Source organism: Vairimorpha necatrix, chromosome 3, assembly GCF_036630325.1.
Source record: "Vairimorpha necatrix chromosome 3, complete sequence".
NCBI lineage: Eukaryota > Fungi > Microsporidia > Nosematidae > Vairimorpha > Vairimorpha necatrix.
In genome coordinates, this window is record NC_088818.1 from 1070428 (window position 1) to 1087739 (window position 17312).

General features: G+C 26.7%; 8 protein-coding genes across 8 annotated transcripts; 4 read left to right on the plus strand and 4 right to left on the minus strand.

The window, feature by feature from the left end:
- Nucleotides 1-13: 13 nt before the first annotated feature.
- Nucleotides 14-1996, minus strand: VNE69_03262 (DNA repair helicase RAD25; the record flags this gene model as incomplete). The annotated part of the gene is made up of 1 exon (XM_065473124.1): nucleotides 14-1996. The coding sequence occupies one exon, from the start codon at nucleotides 1994-1996 to the stop codon at nucleotides 14-16; it is 1983 nt and encodes a 660-aa protein (XP_065329196.1).
- A 387-nt stretch (nucleotides 1997-2383) lies between these two features.
- On the plus strand, nucleotides 2384-2659 carry VNE69_03263 (ribosomal protein eL24; the record flags this gene model as incomplete). Its single annotated transcript, XM_065473125.1, has 1 exon — nucleotides 2384-2659. One exon carries the CDS (start codon nucleotides 2384-2386, stop codon nucleotides 2657-2659), a length of 276 nt encoding a protein of 91 aa, XP_065329197.1.
- Nucleotides 2660-4150: 1491 nt separating this feature from the next.
- VNE69_03264 (putative endonuclease/exonuclease/phosphatase family protein) lies at nucleotides 4151-5038 on the minus strand (the record flags this gene model as incomplete). Its single annotated transcript, XM_065473126.1, has 1 exon — nucleotides 4151-5038. The coding sequence occupies one exon, from the start codon at nucleotides 5036-5038 to the stop codon at nucleotides 4151-4153; it is 888 nt and encodes a 295-aa protein (XP_065329198.1).
- A 110-nt stretch (nucleotides 5039-5148) lies between these two features.
- Nucleotides 5149-6096, plus strand: VNE69_03265 (uncharacterized protein; the record flags this gene model as incomplete). The annotated part of the gene is made up of 1 exon (XM_065473127.1): nucleotides 5149-6096. One exon carries the CDS (start codon nucleotides 5149-5151, stop codon nucleotides 6094-6096), a length of 948 nt encoding a protein of 315 aa, XP_065329199.1.
- Nucleotides 6097-7088: 992 nt separating this feature from the next.
- Nucleotides 7089-7655, plus strand: VNE69_03266 (KTI12-like protein; the record flags this gene model as incomplete). Its single annotated transcript, XM_065473128.1, has 1 exon — nucleotides 7089-7655. The coding sequence occupies one exon, from the start codon at nucleotides 7089-7091 to the stop codon at nucleotides 7653-7655; it is 567 nt and encodes a 188-aa protein (XP_065329200.1).
- Nucleotides 7656-8021: 366 nt separating this feature from the next.
- VNE69_03267 (alpha/beta-hydrolases superfamily protein) lies at nucleotides 8022-9137 on the plus strand (the record flags this gene model as incomplete). Its single annotated transcript, XM_065473129.1, has 1 exon — nucleotides 8022-9137. The coding sequence occupies one exon, from the start codon at nucleotides 8022-8024 to the stop codon at nucleotides 9135-9137; it is 1116 nt and encodes a 371-aa protein (XP_065329201.1).
- A 1337-nt stretch (nucleotides 9138-10474) lies between these two features.
- Nucleotides 10475-11109, minus strand: VNE69_03268 (uncharacterized protein; the record flags this gene model as incomplete). Its single annotated transcript, XM_065473130.1, has 2 exons — nucleotides 10475-10848; nucleotides 10950-11109. 2 exons carry the CDS (start codon nucleotides 11107-11109, stop codon nucleotides 10475-10477), a joined length of 534 nt encoding a protein of 177 aa, XP_065329202.1.
- Nucleotides 11110-12740: 1631 nt separating this feature from the next.
- On the minus strand, nucleotides 12741-15242 carry VNE69_03269 (cullin-like protein; the record flags this gene model as incomplete). The annotated part of the gene is made up of 1 exon (XM_065473131.1): nucleotides 12741-15242. The coding sequence occupies one exon, from the start codon at nucleotides 15240-15242 to the stop codon at nucleotides 12741-12743; it is 2502 nt and encodes an 833-aa protein (XP_065329203.1).
- Nucleotides 15243-17312: the final 2070 nt, after the last annotated feature.

Below are 17312 nucleotides of genomic sequence, written 5' to 3' on the forward strand. Positions count from 1 at the left end.
TACTTTACAAATTTTATTTCTTTGCTTTTTTATTTTTCCCAAGGCTTTTTCTTTCATTCGTCTCCATGTAAGCCATTCCGTCAATACCAGTAGAGCCTTTTAATAACCCAGAATACACACCTACATCTTCTTTGTCTTCTTCGTTCTCTTCACTCTCTAATTCTTTATCTGATGATAAAAGAACTGATACTAATAATTCTTTTTGTTGCGATCTCGTCTTGTAGACTCTTTTTTCATTTTTTTGTATGTCGTTTATTTCAGTCAAGATATTGAAGGAATAGCCTTGGTCTACTAGAAATTGCTGCCTTTTTGAGGAATAGAACATTTCATCTGTGTCTTTGCTAACCAAAGAATAGAAAAACACTTTAAAATCCGGATCATTTCTCCTTTTTGCACGGAGAATACGCCCAAGTCTTTGCGCTTCTTGTCTTCTTGATCCAAAATGAGAAGATATTTGGATAAGACAAGTGGCTTCTGGTAAATCAATTGACGTATCTCCGACTTTACTAAGGAATATTGTGTTTATTAAAGGATTTGTTTGAAATTGTTTTAGAATTCTCATTCTTTCTGTTTGTCCAGTAGGCCCGTAAATGTACGGCTTACCAAGTTTCAGGGCGTATGATTTCAAAGCTGCGACGCTGTCAGAAAAGACGATAATTTTGTCGCCTTTGGCTTCGTGCATATTAATTAAATATTCACAGACTTGGAATTTAGTAGGATTCATAATCGACAAAAGTCTTTTCTTTCGACTATTTTGTATAAGATATTCTCTATAAAAATCTCCTGTCATTCCACACCAAACTTCGAAACATTCTACTTTTGCTATATGGCCTCTTGCGCTTAAATCTTGCCAATCCGCCTCGTAGAGTTTTGGGCCGATGAGGAAATTTAAGTCTTCGATTTTGTCGTCTTCCCTGACCAAAGTGGCAGTTAGGCCCAATTTACAATGATGAGTCACGAGTGATATAACTTTTCTAAACATCATAGCAGGGACTACATGTACTTCGTCCAGGAGAAGAAGGCCCCATTCAGTATTTTGAATATTGTCCATGATCTTTTGCGCCTCTGCTGATCTTTTCCCGTTATATGCCAACATGGTGTAAGTAGTAATTAATATTCCACTTTTTTTTGTAAACCATTCCTTGTGGTCTGACGTGAATCTACAAATACTCTCGCCGTTTATATTAGTAAAAAACATATTCTGCTGCTTCCACTGTTCTACAGAGACAGCAGATGTACACAAAATTAGACATGATTTTTTTATAGTAGTCAGCGCAGTTATTCCTACGAGTGTTTTACCAGAGCCACAGGGCAAAACAATAATTCCTGATCTAGCTCTTCCATTACAAAACATTTTATTTAGACATGTTTCCTGGTAAGATCTAATAATAGTAGAAGGCTTCAAATCTATTTCTAAATTTTCTAAAGTGTCATCATTTCTAAAATCGTATTCTTCAATTAATGGATAGTCAATTTCTATACATCTCTTTTTTATTAATTCTACGTTTGTAACTTCCACATTATCTTCACTAATAGTCAAATTATTTCTAATAACTTGGTCATTTAAAAGTTTATTCAAGATTTCTTTATTAGAAGCTTCTATAAAATATTTACTAAATCGTATTAATAGTTTAATTTTCCCGTAACTTAACGTACATTCAATAATAAAATTTTTTACAGATCTGGGCATAAAATTTTTTGAAAAATGTGATAAAGTTGTCAAAATATCGTCAGTAGATAAACCGACACTTACAGCGGCATATAAAGAATATGAAGTTAATTGATATTCATGAATATATTTCGGCCTGCTTACTGGCTCCGCGATCGCGATTAAAAAATGACTAGCCTGAGTTGAATTGTTTTTAAAAGTTTCTAAGATTATCAATGCATCATAATTTATCCAAAGAGTGTGGTCTTGGTGATTTTCCTTTAAAATCAATTCTTCTGTAGGGAATTGATGCTTCTGAGCTTTTTTTGGCAGCAAGACATTATTCATTTTGGGTATAAAAAAAAAGAGATTAAATTTACCCAAACAAAATAAGCAATTTATTTAAATTTATGGTTTCTTAATAGGCAGTTTACAAAGATATTATGACTTTGTCCTGTTCTGAAAACACATCTTATAAATTTATGCCAAGTTTATGCGGAAAATTTTACTCTCCCCCGAAAAAAACACAAAAAGAAAAAATCTTCATTATTTTATGATACATCAACAGGCAATAAAGTGTCATTTTATTCTGTTTTGTCTATAAAGAAAGTACTTATCTTTATCTTGTTTATAAATAACTCATAGGACTAAATAATATTTTCTTTTTGAGTATCTTTGAAGCCCCTAAATCAAATTATTTCTTTTTGATTTTTTTGTTTTTTTTTTATCCCCAAAATGATAGACGGAATTTCAATTTATTCAGGAAGAGCAATCCCAAAAGGATCATCCACTGTAAGAATTACCAATGATGGTAAACAACAACTCACTGCCAATAAAAAAGAGAGATCTCTCATTTCTAGAAAAATCAATCCTAAATTAGTAAAATGGACAATACCAAGTAGAGTAGTGAGAAAGAAACACGAATTATTTACTTCATCACAGAAGAATATTCCCAGACCAGCTAGAATTGAAAGAGGATTTAGGAATATTAGTGCGGATTTACTTAAATAAATTTTAATTTTATTATAAAAAACAAATGTCTTGTAAATTCAAAGACAAACAAACACTAATTTAGTTTATAAATTTTTAATAGAATTTCTTGTGTCACATCTTATTTCATTTTATTCTTACTAAAGAAAAAATTCACATTTTTCTGCTTATTTTATATTTAATTAGACTTTTAATTGTCTTTTTTTATTGCTTAACATGATCTTTCTAAATGTGAAAGTTTTGCGGAAGCTTTTTTATAGTTAAAAATTTTTAACTCTTTATATTCCCATTTACCATATGAAAAATATAAAAACATCTTGCTACAAAATGAAAAAGAGTATAATTATACTTACGAAAATGATAATATATCATACTCATAATACTTTATTATATTCCTTCTAAAAATTTCTTTGTCTATATATAAGCTTCTTTTGAATGGTATAAGAATTTGAGATGCACTTATACAGGATGCCTTAATTTTTGAATTACAGTCTATACATTTTAATACATTTCCCCTGTGATATTATAGATCCTTAAATTAAATAGTTACAATTAGTTTAATGAAAATTCCATCCATATCGTGTGTTTTTGACAATGTTTTTTTAATAATTTTATTACATTAACAGATTTATACTATCGATTTACTAAGTTACAATATTAGAACTAACATATATACAAGTTAAAATTTCTTATTCTTTAATGATATAACAATTGGATTGATATTACATTTGTCCGTTGTGCTGTTTTTAGCCTTTTCTTTGAATATAAATCTTAATCTAAAGTTATAAATGATACATTTTAACATATTTATTACCAATATAAATCAAATAGCAACATAATTTTGATTAAAAAATTTTACTTTTTTCATTTTTTAAATAAAACGTTCTGAAATTTCGCAGAGACTTAAAAGCCTAGTTTTCCTGACAAATTTTTAAAAGAAACAATTAATTTGTATGTGCAGTCCCCATCTACATTGGCTCTTAAATTTTATTGTATGAGATACCTATAATATTAAGTTTTAAATGATATATTTTATATTTTTATTAGACTAATATGTGCATTTGCTTTGTTTTTATACATGAATCACAAGTAAAATTTGATCAGTAAAAAAAATAATTTAAGTAAAATTTTTATATTGTAAGTTAATTGCATTGTAAAAAACATATTAAAACAACATTAAGTTAATGATATACACAGTAAATAAATAAACAGTCTTTTTTAAATTATTGGACTTTATCACTATACCAATATATTTTAGATTCTAAGTAGCTAACGCCCAAAATAAAATACCCAGATGGCATACGCCTCGTAAGATACATTTATTTTTAGAAATAGATGTTTATCTATTTATATTAAGCGCAAATTTATAAGAATCATTGAAAGCCAGCTCATAAAACGTGAAATTATAATTTTTAATTACATGTCAACAAATTAATAATGCAAAAATGTAATGGGATGGCACAATAACAAATAAGACGGCAAATAAAAATGTAAAATTTTTATTGAATAAATTTAATTACTAGCAAGGTTAGCAATACTGTGAACAGGAAATCTAGCGCCATTTTTAAATTTTCTCAATACCGCACTGTATACAGGTTGTACTTTCATGGTACTAGTATTTAAAGCTACAATATAGTCTCTTTCTGTATTATTTCGTACATCCATATAAGTATTCATTGTATTCTTCGATTCATTTTCTGATTTATTGAAATTACTCAACTTAACAAATTTTTTATTAAGTAACGTTTTAGTATTGTCAGATAAGGCATTTATAGTACCGCCCATTATTATTACCTTATTTTTAATAGCTTCAGTATTATTTATATCATACAAAATTGATGAAAGCTCAAGAGAGTCAACCAAAGATTTAGTGCTGTAAAGATTTATATTAATAACTATAAATTCAATATCTTTCTTAATCATTTTAAACAACGCCCACGAAGCAAAAGCATTTTTAACTAACGTATCATTTGTTTTAAAAACTCCGGAATTGAGAACTCGTAATTCTTCAGTGTCGTATAAAATCGGGTCGAATGTCGTGTTTCCATTGGTAGGACTAATAACTTTAGATGTTTCACCTTCAACAATGCCATAATGAGGCAGTATCCTACTCCTCAAATCTTTAAGTTGGTCTTCATCAACTTCCTGAAGGCACAATATTGGCACATGTGTGTTATCAATTAGCTTTATTAAATCATTAGTTTGTTCATTAGAATTAAAATGCGTTTTCTTTTCCATATTGTAAGTTATAATAGATATATCTCCAAAAGATTTAACATCCACAGTCTTGCTATGATCTTTTAAGAATCCTGAGATCTCTTTTTGTCCACTAAGTAGATTTGGATCATATTTCGAGATTATAAACGAGAAAGCATTGCCTATTAATAGTACTAATATCATTGTGAAACAATAATGCAAAAATTTATATATAAAATGTGAAACGTAATGTAACAAACCAAAACAAGTTTCATAACTGACTAATATAATTACAAACTCATTTATTAAGTAATATGGATAATATAGAAAAAATATATTTTTTATTAAACGAATTATATGATAGAAGTATAGATAATAAAAATGATGCAAGTAATTTTTCCAATAGCAAAAACGAAAAGTCTCAGGATGAAGTGTTCGTCGACGAAAAAATAAATGAAATGAACAAGAATATTAACAAAGAGGTCGAAGCTAGTGATGATGAGATGAGTATTAACGAAAGTATTAATAATTTATTAATTAACGAGAAGGTTGAACCTGAAAAGAAAGAGAGGTATTGGAATAAAAAATATCTTCCGTATTCATATTACATTTCTAAAATAAGTTCTAATCCTAGACTCTATTTATATAAAGCAGCCAAGGCAGAGTCATTAGAAATTTATAAAATATCACCAAAAAAACTTAGTACATTAATAACACAATTAGATATATTTCTATTGCAAAATATCAAACCAGCAGATCTTTTGACTTCTGAAATCACATACCTAAAAAACAAGAACACTGGATTAATCAATTACATTTATGAACTACTTAAAGATAAAAAATTTCACTCATATTTTCTTAAAGTATTAAAATATTTACTAAAGAAAGAGAATTACAATTCAGCTGATTGTATAAAGAAAGCTTTTTTACGGCATAAACTTGAAAAGAAAATTTTAGACAAATTAGTTTTTTATAATATTAAAAATTATGAAAAAAATGTACATACAGACAGTAAAAAAGAGATACCGCTTTTTGATGTATTAATAAAAGATTTAGAAGATGCGAAAAATAATAAAAACCACGATGAAGCTTCTATTCGTTTTTGTAATATAGTAGAAATGTTATTGGTACTTCAAAATAAGAAGATTAAAATCAATAAGAAGAGAGAACATTTTTTACTGTATAAAATTTTTATCAATATGGATAATAAAGAAGTCAAACAAACAAAAGTTTGCGATGATTACTTGTTTATATTTTTGTAATATCAAATAAAAATATTAAAGGTTGATTTTTTATTTTTTTTGTCATAATTTTTTTAAAAAAAACTAGAATCCAAAAAATAGATCTTTCCTCTAGTTTCTTAAGAAGAATAAAAGTTATTAGTTTTTCATTAGTCTAAAAAACTTAAAAAATTGCAAAATCAAAGATCTTTTTACATTACATTTTAAAATGAAAGACATAATATATCTAATAAGTAAAACAAAGCCACAATTATATTTTGATACATTAAAAAACAGGGTCTTTTCTTTTGATTATATTCTATAATATAACATCTCATTTTTATATAAATTAAATTCAGTATTATGTAAAATATTAAAATTTTTATTTAACATGCATTTTTTTCAGAATCCTTTTGAAATTTAAATTAGGGGCAATCCCATTAAATACTTTGTTTGGGTAGAATAGTTTTTTTTCCATTAGTTCATATTACAACCTTTTTTTTCGTAATACCTTTTAAATAGTCTAAGTTGTCATAATATTTAAAAACTGAACAAAAAAATTAAGAAGTAATAAAAGACACATTAATTCAAAACCTTTGTATTAAGTTCTATAAAATGTTCGAATAATCGGTTATAATAATCATTAGGCAAATATTATAAAATTATGTTTTATTACTTGTCTAATTTTACATATAACAACAGTAAATACAGTAAGACATTCATAGTTTGTTTTTAATGTGTCAATTTTGAAATGTTTGTTATAAAAATTATAATGTCGAAAAAAACATTTTAAAAATAAATTAGAGATAAACTACACGTATAAGAAGCAATAAAAGCATAAAATATGGCTTTAAAGCTTAACATTGCCACAGTAATAAAAAATTGTAGAAGCAAATTCCATAAGTGACCCCGTTTTACGTATGTAAACATCTAAAGTCAAGATAAATATAATTAAAAAAATTACACAGGAGCGTTACAAATTCTATTCAATTTATTTAAACACAAACCAAATCTAAATAATATTTTTCACCCCAATGCCAGTTTTAATTTTTTTAAATGATACCAAACATTTGCTTCCTCAATTAACTTCTTCTCTTTCCTCTTTTGATATAGAAATTCATAAAGATAATTTCCTTTCTACTAGAAGTTTATTGTCTAACATGTCTTCCACTAAGCTTTACATTCTTCTCAATTGTGATCTGAAACCCCACAGATATGAAATTTATTGTCTTGCTAAAAAGCAGGAGTCTGCCTATTGTATTTTGTCCACTGAGCCGCTTAGCGGAGCCAAACATGACAATCCTCATATTCTCATAAATAGTGAAATTTTAAATGAGCCGTTATTAAATGAAATAATGACATGTCTCAATAGAAAGTTGGTACCGACCACGGCACACAAAAAGAAAATTGTCAATGACAATAATTATCTCTCTTCTGTCAAAGTTCTTATTAATAAAGTTAATGACGAATGTACTGGGACATTAAAAACAGTAAAGAAAGACTGCGAGCACAAATTATTGAAAATGTTAAATATCAATCCAATTGATATTAAAGAAATAGAGGAATTATATAAAAAGATGCTTGAAGAAGCGTCTTGTTAAATTAAAATAAATATTTTAAAATACGACTGTTTTATAAATTTTAAAAATATAGCCTCTATTTTTAAGGGGACTTCCCCTTTCCCCATTATTTAAAGTTATCAAATGTTAATTAAAATTAATTGTAAAAAGGGACAGGCTCTCCTTAAAAAATGAACAGTAGCAAAAAACAACAAAATCTCGTTATTAATAAAATTAACTTAATTTAAAAATGATATCTGACAATATATCTAAATTAACCAAATCAAAAAATAATAAAATTTAATTCATTAAAAATGTTATGCATTTAAATATTGAAAAAGTCAAGTGAATTAAAATCTTTGGCTTAATTTAATCAAATTTAAAATTTTTATTTTATCACCCTTTAAAATGATATACATTTTACGGAATAATGTTTTACAGCTGATGAATGTCAACAGACTCGGTCTATTAATTTTATACATGATTTATTATTTGCTAAAAACTGGTAAAAGGCATTTTCTACAATACCATAAAAGTAAAGAAAATTATATTAAAAAAATGAAATGTTTACATCAACAATACAAGACAAATTTTATTACAAGTTTTGGGGTTTTACAATCTTATTTACAACTTTATAGGATAGTTCAGCCTATAAAAAGGAAAAGTTATCGGCTTAAAGTTCCGTATGATGGAGAAATTGTACTTGATGTGTGCGAAAACACGAATGATTTAAAAAAGAATGTTTTACTAATTCATGGGTTTAATGGGTCAAGTAATTCTAAATATATCATTGGCCTATCTCATCATTTTGAAAATGAAGGCTATAAAATATTCTGTTTCAATGCCAGAGGTACTAAGGAAATTTTAAACAATTCGATATTTTTTCATATTGGCTGGACTTTGGATTTGACCGTGGCTATAGAATTTATTTTACATAATTTTAGTGGTTCCTTGGAAATCTACGGATTTAGTATGGGAGCCAATTGGGTCACGAAATATTTAGGCAAAGAAAACCTAAATCCACGAATTATCAAAGGCGGAGCAATTTGTCTTCCTTTCGATTTTTACGAAATCGAAAAATGGATGAAAAATGAAAAATGGGTATATAAAAAAAGACTTTTTAACAGGCTCTTGGCCTACAATTTTTGTAAATATATCAGGCGCAACAAAGAGACATTTAAAAATGCAGCGAATTTAGATTTAATTTTTAAGTGTAAATCATTAAGAGAAATTGATAAATTATTAACAAAAAAAATTTTCAATATAAAAAATTTATCAAAATATTATAAAAAAGAGTCAGCAGTGAAACATTTAAAAAATATTAAAGTACCATTTTTAATATTAAATTCTAGTGATGATCCTATAATTCCAGAGTTTATTATTAATAAAAAAGAATGTCAAAAAAATAAAAATATTTTATTGATTATAAATCCATGGGGAGGACATTTAGGATTTCTTAAGAATAATTTGAGACAATCACTGGCTGATGAAATAATTTTAGAATTTAGTAAATATTTTAATTAATGTACTAAAAAAATAATAAAAGCAATAATTACGTATGTTTTAAGTAAGTAAAATAAAATTTATTACATTATTCTATTGTAGCTTTTACAAGAGTATATAGCAGGGCATATACATCGCGCGATGACTTAAGGCAACACTTAGGCGATATTGCAATGGCATCAAATTGTATCGCATGGCTTAAATATAATTGATTAACAAAGTATAATGATACAAAACACACATGATAAAATGATATTTATATTATTACATTTGTTCAAATTTCACATTTAAATATAAAAAACAGTTAGCACGCAAAACAGTATTTTAAATATGGTAATTGATTGTAACTTTATATGATTGTAAAATGTGGTTTATGGTATTTTGGCGCATATCTTTCTACATTGAATTATTTGTAGCTCTATTGACAACAATAAAAAAATCTATACGATTGTAAATTTTTTATATCTTTTTAATATATTTAACTCGCGAAAAATTAAAAATTTTAAGGATTCCAATAAAACGCAGGGAAATTACGAGAAACACATGCGAAATAACTCAATAACTACATAAAAAAGTAACAAAAGAATTTAATTACAATACCTTTGATTTAACCTAACATTCTGCTATGTATTCAATATAATGAAGCATAAGAATAAAGATTATAACCGTGTTATATAGAAAATAATATATATTTTGCAATCAAAATCATTTATAAGGCTTTTATCGATGCCTTAACAAATATCTTAGATCATTTGTCGACTCAAAATGCAGCATATTAGTACAAGTGATAAAATATTGAGATAAAGACTTACTCGTATATATAGTAATGTAAGACATATGTATGGCACACGCCAAGAGAATATGAACCTGTAGTATTGGCTACGTAACAACCTTGTAATGTAAAGACAGCTGCCGAAGGCGAATATAAACAAAAATAAGAGCAAAAGTAAAGCGCTTTATAACTTAAATGAATAAAAATATAGCAAAAATCAATACCTCGTAAACTTTACAACTCGCATGCAGCAAATACAATATGAATTTAGTTATGCGGCCTGATCTGGGAGGCTGTATGATATAATCTAAAAATTTTCTATAATTCATAAAAGACAAAATTGTAACATATAAATTCTAAAACAGTAACATTTATTAAATTTCGACTTGCACTATTGTTAATTTTCCAAATATAAAATAAATTTAAAATTTTTTACACTTACGTGCATGGGGGCAATAAAAAAGTCTATTGGTAGCAAAACTGTGAAAATCTATGAATGAATTCAAAGCAGCGATTGTCTGTGGTATCAAGAATATTGCGTGTCAAAACTTAAAAATAATTTCAAATGTAGGGTATTTATTTTAACTTATAATTTATTTGTTATGTATTTAGAAAAGAAGTCCCTGTTTATCACTGTCTTCTTCTTAAGCAACTCCTTAATTTCTGAAATATCAAAATCTATTTTACTGAATAAATCATAGTCAAATATCTTGTGATTAATGGCATATTTAAAAATATCTGCTACTTCGAAATTATTAATATTTGTACAGACAATGTAGTATGACAAATTTGTTAGTTTACAAACAAAATCTATATCTTTAATATTTACTGATAATTTATCAACAAGATAATAAAATTTATCTTTTCTATCAGTAGGAATTTTATCAAAAATCTTGTCTATTTCTACTAGCCATAAATACTCGTCTTTTATATTTAAATTATCAACATATTCTTTCTGAACTTTCCACTTGGCTAAATTGTACAGTTCATTTAAAATATTAGTTATAGTCATGAGGGTAAGAAAATTATTTATTTTTTTATTTTTTCTTGTATTTTGTTACGTAGATCAGTGTTTTCTATTTCTAAGATTTCTAGTCTTTTTTCATAATAAATTATTGATTTCTCTAGTGACTGAATATCGTCTTGTAGATTTTTAATAGATTCGTGTAAATCAACATCTTCAATATTTGCAGACTTGTCTCTGTTAATTTTATAAGACATGTTACAGGGGGGAAATATCATAACTGAGAAATGTATTAAACAAATGAAGATTATTAGCCTATTTTATTGATGACCAAAATATATACAAAAGTTTGTTTGTTCCTAAAAATATAATTAAATTTGTAAAATATTAGCATAAATAAATGAGGACAAAAATAGAAAAATAATTTTCGAAAAAAAGAAAACATATAAAGAGGTCTTTGTATTTTTCATACAACTGATACTTTGAGATTCTTACTCACTAAAACTCCCTCCAATAATCCTAGCAATGTTATTCTGTCTTAGAGACTATTAGAACATGCTAATCACGTCTAGCAAGATTCACAGCAGATACAAATATCTGGCAAGATTTGAATATTCCGAGGAAATGTATCATCGTACTAACATAAAGGTCCCCACAATCATCTGTATCGCACATGTGGCTCCTTATACCGCCAATTTAACAGTCCGGCATTTTTATTGGACTGCATTGATCACCAGTCTCCCATTGGTTTCGGCCAGCAGGTAAGAATCTTGTAGGATAGGGTCCACTGGACCTTCTATTGCTTTACTTCGTCTAGTCTCATAGTTAGCTCTAGGAAACCACATTAAAGTGCACCAGCTATGGGTTCCAACTTGGCCGTACCCATTAGATACTTTTGTGTATAATTAAGTTACCAGTGGAGTATTACTGTTTTTCGGCACTGAAGTGCGTTTCCATATAAGATGTATTGAATCAACATAATATTATCATGGGCATTTTCATCATCTTGTTTGTTTTAACTGCATCATGGAAAGTACATACAATATCGGTGCAACTAGATTCGAACACAGCCATTGCTCAATGAAAGCATCGCCTTTGACCACTGGACTGGGGCACCTTATTTTGGGTTTAGATTACATTTGTCAGTCATTTTAATATCATTTATCGCATCATGCAAATCGAGCTTATATTTGTCTTTACCAAGTTGACTTATAACTAACCAAAAACAACTCTGTTTTTAAACGCTAAATTTCGCGATCTACCAAACATTAATACGGAAGCATCTCTTAAATGAAATAAGAGAACACCTCTGAGTAATTCAAATATATATATATATAGAAAATTATCGATGTTTATATGTATCAAAACAAGGTTGGTTTGTGATGTGGAGGTGCGTGTGAGATATAGATGATAGTGAAGACCTTTATGCTAGTACGACGATGTCTCTTCTTGAGTTACTAGTCAAATATCCTCTGTATGGTCACCCTGGACACGATTTGAGATATGGACGAAAAACATCTTCAGGTGCAAAAATTCGATTTGATTCTGTAGAGCTTATTTGCCGGCAAGTCATATGGGGAGTTATAGAGAGAAAAAATCGTACAGTTTTAGTGGATAAGGATCAATCACAGCTCCACCTGGTTCCCATGCAATGTTTCTCCCTTGTTGTTACTTGTAAAGAAAAAATCGAATAAAAATAAATTTGCAACTTGTCCATTGCACAAAAATCAATTTTTGTTTGCCAGTTAGTTTTTAAGATTGCGAATAAACTGATAAAAAGACATAAATGGTTATGTGTTGTTTTTAATTTGAATCAAAGGCTATTATTTAGAACATGATGTTGACATAAAAGAAAATATTGTAATTGTATACATTTATTGTATATTAGTTATGGAATATATTTTAAGGTACCTTCACATTTTTCTATAATTCCTTTTTCTATTAGAATTTTCACGCTACTGCTAAAATTGTCATTCGAGAAGATAAATTTGTCTGTGTGCATTTCTTTTATTGTTTTTAAAGTGTCAGACTCAGACATATTTTTATATTTTTTCATTGTATTAGATATTTTACAGAGGTAATACATTTCTTTATCAATCTCATGTTCTTTATTTAGATCTTCTTTAATAAAATAATCCACTACATTTGTAGTCTCTGATTTGCAATTTAAAATAAATTTATCATTTTCAGCGATTAATAATTTGGAAGTTATTAAAGATTTTACTGTAATTTCTAAAAGAGATTGAGTCATGCCTGTCTCATTTTTAATTATTAATTTTGTTATAAATTTATAGTTATTAAATAAATTAATAATTATGTATTGTAGAAAATTAAGTCTAAACTCTTTATCTCCTAATTCTATAACAACTACGCTGTATTCCCAAGCCCAATTTACTCTACTTTTTTCTACATTCTTCATTTTATCTGTAAAAATAGCAGGAATTTTAATATTAATATTTTCAATATCCAAGGCCCAGGCAGATTCTGTTAATAAAATTATACCTGATTTTGTACTAGTAAAATCTTTCATTTCACTAAACATGATTTCTCCTTTAAGTTTTAAATCTCGATCTTCACATGTCAATAATGTAAAAATCTCTAATTCTTTGTAATAATTCACCTCATACAAAAGAACTCGACGACTTACTTCGCGAAGATATTTTTTAAAAAAATCTATTTTATCATCTACCAAATCGTAAAGATAAACGAACACTCTAAGAAGCGCACTGTCTTTATACGAAACATTTGGTGCCTTTGATAAATCAGGTAGACTTACATTTCGTTTATGTGTGTAAACTTGATTTTTCATTGGAGGTTCTTCTTTAGATTTTAATTTCTCTGGATTATCAAATGGTATTATTTCTTCATAATTAACTTCTAAAATTTCTTCATTATTAGAACTTGACGATGACTCATTGTCTCCCCAATAATCAATGCCTTCTTCTTCATTAAAATTACAAATTTCACTTCTAGCGTAAAAATCAATAAATCCTTTTCTTAAAGTTACGTATTTTTTTTCTAATACACAATCTCCAGAAATAATTAAATTACTAAACTTGATAAGTCTAGTACTTAATGAAGGATTAAGAGAATTATAAACTTCTTTTAACTTTTTCTTAAGAATTAAATTGTACATCTTAGAATTATGAAATCCTACCTTGACTACATGATTGAACAATGTATAAAAAATGTACAAAGTCTCAATATTTTTATCAAGTAAATGATTAAAACTTAATATTTGATTAGTTAAAAATTTTAGTAATACACTTTCTAAAATATCAGAAGAAAATTTTACAATTGATAAATGTTTCGTGATAATTTTCATTTGTTTTAAAGCAGGCGTAGTGTAAGTGTATAAATTCTGAATATTACTAGAAAATAAAGCATAAAAATCATTTAAGGGGAAATGAGTCATTTCGTTCTTTGTAAAATTAGAAATTGTTTTACAATTTGATTGTAAATTTGTTTCTTTTTTAAAATCATTAATTCTATTACTCTTAACTTGGGGAGCATTCCCATTTCTAGTACCTGGAATAAAATCATCTGAACTAAAAGATTTTTTATTATCAGTCATGCTATTTCTAATTGTATTTAATATTTCTACTGGTAAATTATGTTCAATTAATATTTTATAAATCTCGTTTTTTATCCATTTCTTTTTTTGTACAATTAAAATATCTTCAATTATTAAATCTAACTTGTTCCAAGATTCTTCTAAAAAAATATTTTTTCTTCTAACTCTTTCATTTTTTATAAAAATATTTACACTTTCTAAATATTCAAAGATATCATCTTTTTTAGATTTTTTAACAAAATCTGTGCATTTATCAATTATATTAGAAAAAGCATATTTTTCATATCTTTCTGAATAATATAAAAGTGGCATTTTCGGATCTACAATTATATTTTTTAAACTTTCTATACATATTTTTATTTCTTCTGGATTATCATGAAAAATTATATGTTCTCCTAAATTAATTTTTTTATATTTGAAACATTTTTGTAAAATACATCTCTCCCAAAGTAAAAAGGCAAAGTTGTATATAGATTTTGTTGTTATATATTGATTTAAATAATCAGCAAGTTCATTTATACTTTTAACAAAGGCTAAATATTTTTTATAAAATATTGTATATTCACTAATCCATCTATCTGACTCAAAAATTTTATGCTTATTGGCTTTTAAAATTTCATAGAGAAAATCTCCTATTTTCCAATACAAATCTTCTACAAATTTGTGAGAAGTTGATGTACAAATAATGTATACATTGTTGTAGATAATTAATGCACTACATTTCTTGTTATTGTATAACAAGTCCAATTCATAATGTATTAAACTCCACATTTTCTCAAATTGTATTTCTGTCAAATAAATTTTTCCAATGTTCATATTTTTTGTTTATGCAATATTTTGAATTAAAAGTTTATAAATCAATTATTTTTATTTTGTTTATAAAAACAAACAAATTCATAAAAATTAATTATTTTTAAAAAAATAACAACGCTACGGTTAAAAATTTTATTACTAATTCTGATACCATCATTTTATATTTGACATCGACTCCTATTTTAAACCCCTTTTAATGATTGAGTAGTCTTGATCTTCGTGCCCATCATGAAAAGAAAGTTTAATATTCCTCTTAAAGAAAAAGAAGATAAAATTATATTTCAAATTGTAGTTGATAAACATATTTATGAAATGGCAAAACAGAATAATAATGAATTTAATGTCACAATTACAGTTCAAACAGACGACCCCAAGTTAAATTTCGATATATTAAAACGGAATTAAAAATTATTTACTTTTTACACAACAGTCTTATAAATATAAAATTATTTAACATTTATTTATTTTTTGTGCTCGTTTGTACCTTTTAAATTAAAAAATATTTTTCGATTAATTTATTAATTATGTAAATTTTAATTATATTTCTACATAATTTCATTATTCTTTCCCAGTCATGTATCTTATTATGATTATTACAAGAAACTAATTTTTTTTATAATTCGTGTTAATCATCTCTGAATATGAGTTAGATCAAACATGTAAATAAATGGGGAAAAAAACTACCGGACTAAAATTAGTGATATATGTCTGTTTAATTACTTACGAATGCACAGAATTACGAAATTAACAACAGTGATAAATTTCTTCAAGGCGCCATATTCTACAACAAAATCTCAAAACAACAACAATTTACAATACTTGACGAGATAATTATGAATTTTTACCAAAAATACACGAATCCACAGAGACACGATATTTTAATTTATACTCGTAGGGATTTTATATATTACAGAACGAAAAAAATTATAGATCACTCTTGCACATAGCCACATAACTTAGCCAGATTTATAGAGTAATTTCAATTTTTAAAAATTTTCCCCAAAAATTGAATTTTAAAATGAGAAAAAAATTAAAAACAATAATTCCTAATCGTCATAGCTTTGGTGTAATAAAAATCCATTAAAGCTTGATATTTAAGCCTAATATAATTTTACATATGCATATGCCTATCCCAATAAGACTATTAACTATAATTTTCTACATCTGTCAAAAACACATACTTTTAAGCAAAACATGTACCTTCTACTGCATTCGTATGCAATCCTGGTTCGGGATCTATTATGTTTGTTATAGTTTATCGTATATTAACAATAATCATGTTTTTGAAGATTTCAAAAACTTTCAAACAATTATGAGTATAGTACCATTATTTAGGAGGTTTCGTGTTTAGAATTATGTCTAGGCCTTGTCATATCATCTACTTGATAATAAATATCCTTTATATATTCGCTTATAAACATGACAAAAAATTCTGCTCTTCTGCTGCAAGACCTTTATTTTTTATGCTCACCTATTTTAAATACAACAATGCCAACGATGTCGTTACTACTACTTATAATATTATCGATACTAAAATTTTTTATAAATGTTTGATTTTAGATTCTTAAATTTTATAAATTATTAAATGGATTTTATGCATGCTTAGCACTCAATTGGATTATAGCCCCTGCATTTCATTGCGTGCAATCATGCAATTTTTTTTTGAAAAGTAAAGGTCCCCGTTTATACATCACACAAATTTAATTTTTTCCGTCAATGGGTTGTAAATCTATATTACGTGTCATATAAGCAGTTTATTAAATTCTCACAGGAGATTATAAAAGTGTCCTTCATATTTAATTAAATTCTTATCATAAATTTTATACTTATAAATGGTTTTGAAATCGAATAACCACAATAACTAGGATAGATTTATATTTAAACCTCTTAAGAATTTTTATCCGATGTTACTTTAATTTTGTTTATGATTAGTGCTATGTCAACTAAAAATATTTTTATAACGTAAAGATTTGCCCCGGCCATAAATGACAGTCGTTCTCGGGAAAATTTCTTAAAAATAAATAATTTAACTAGCGATGGCGTGTTTATTATTTGAGTTATAGCAGACAATCC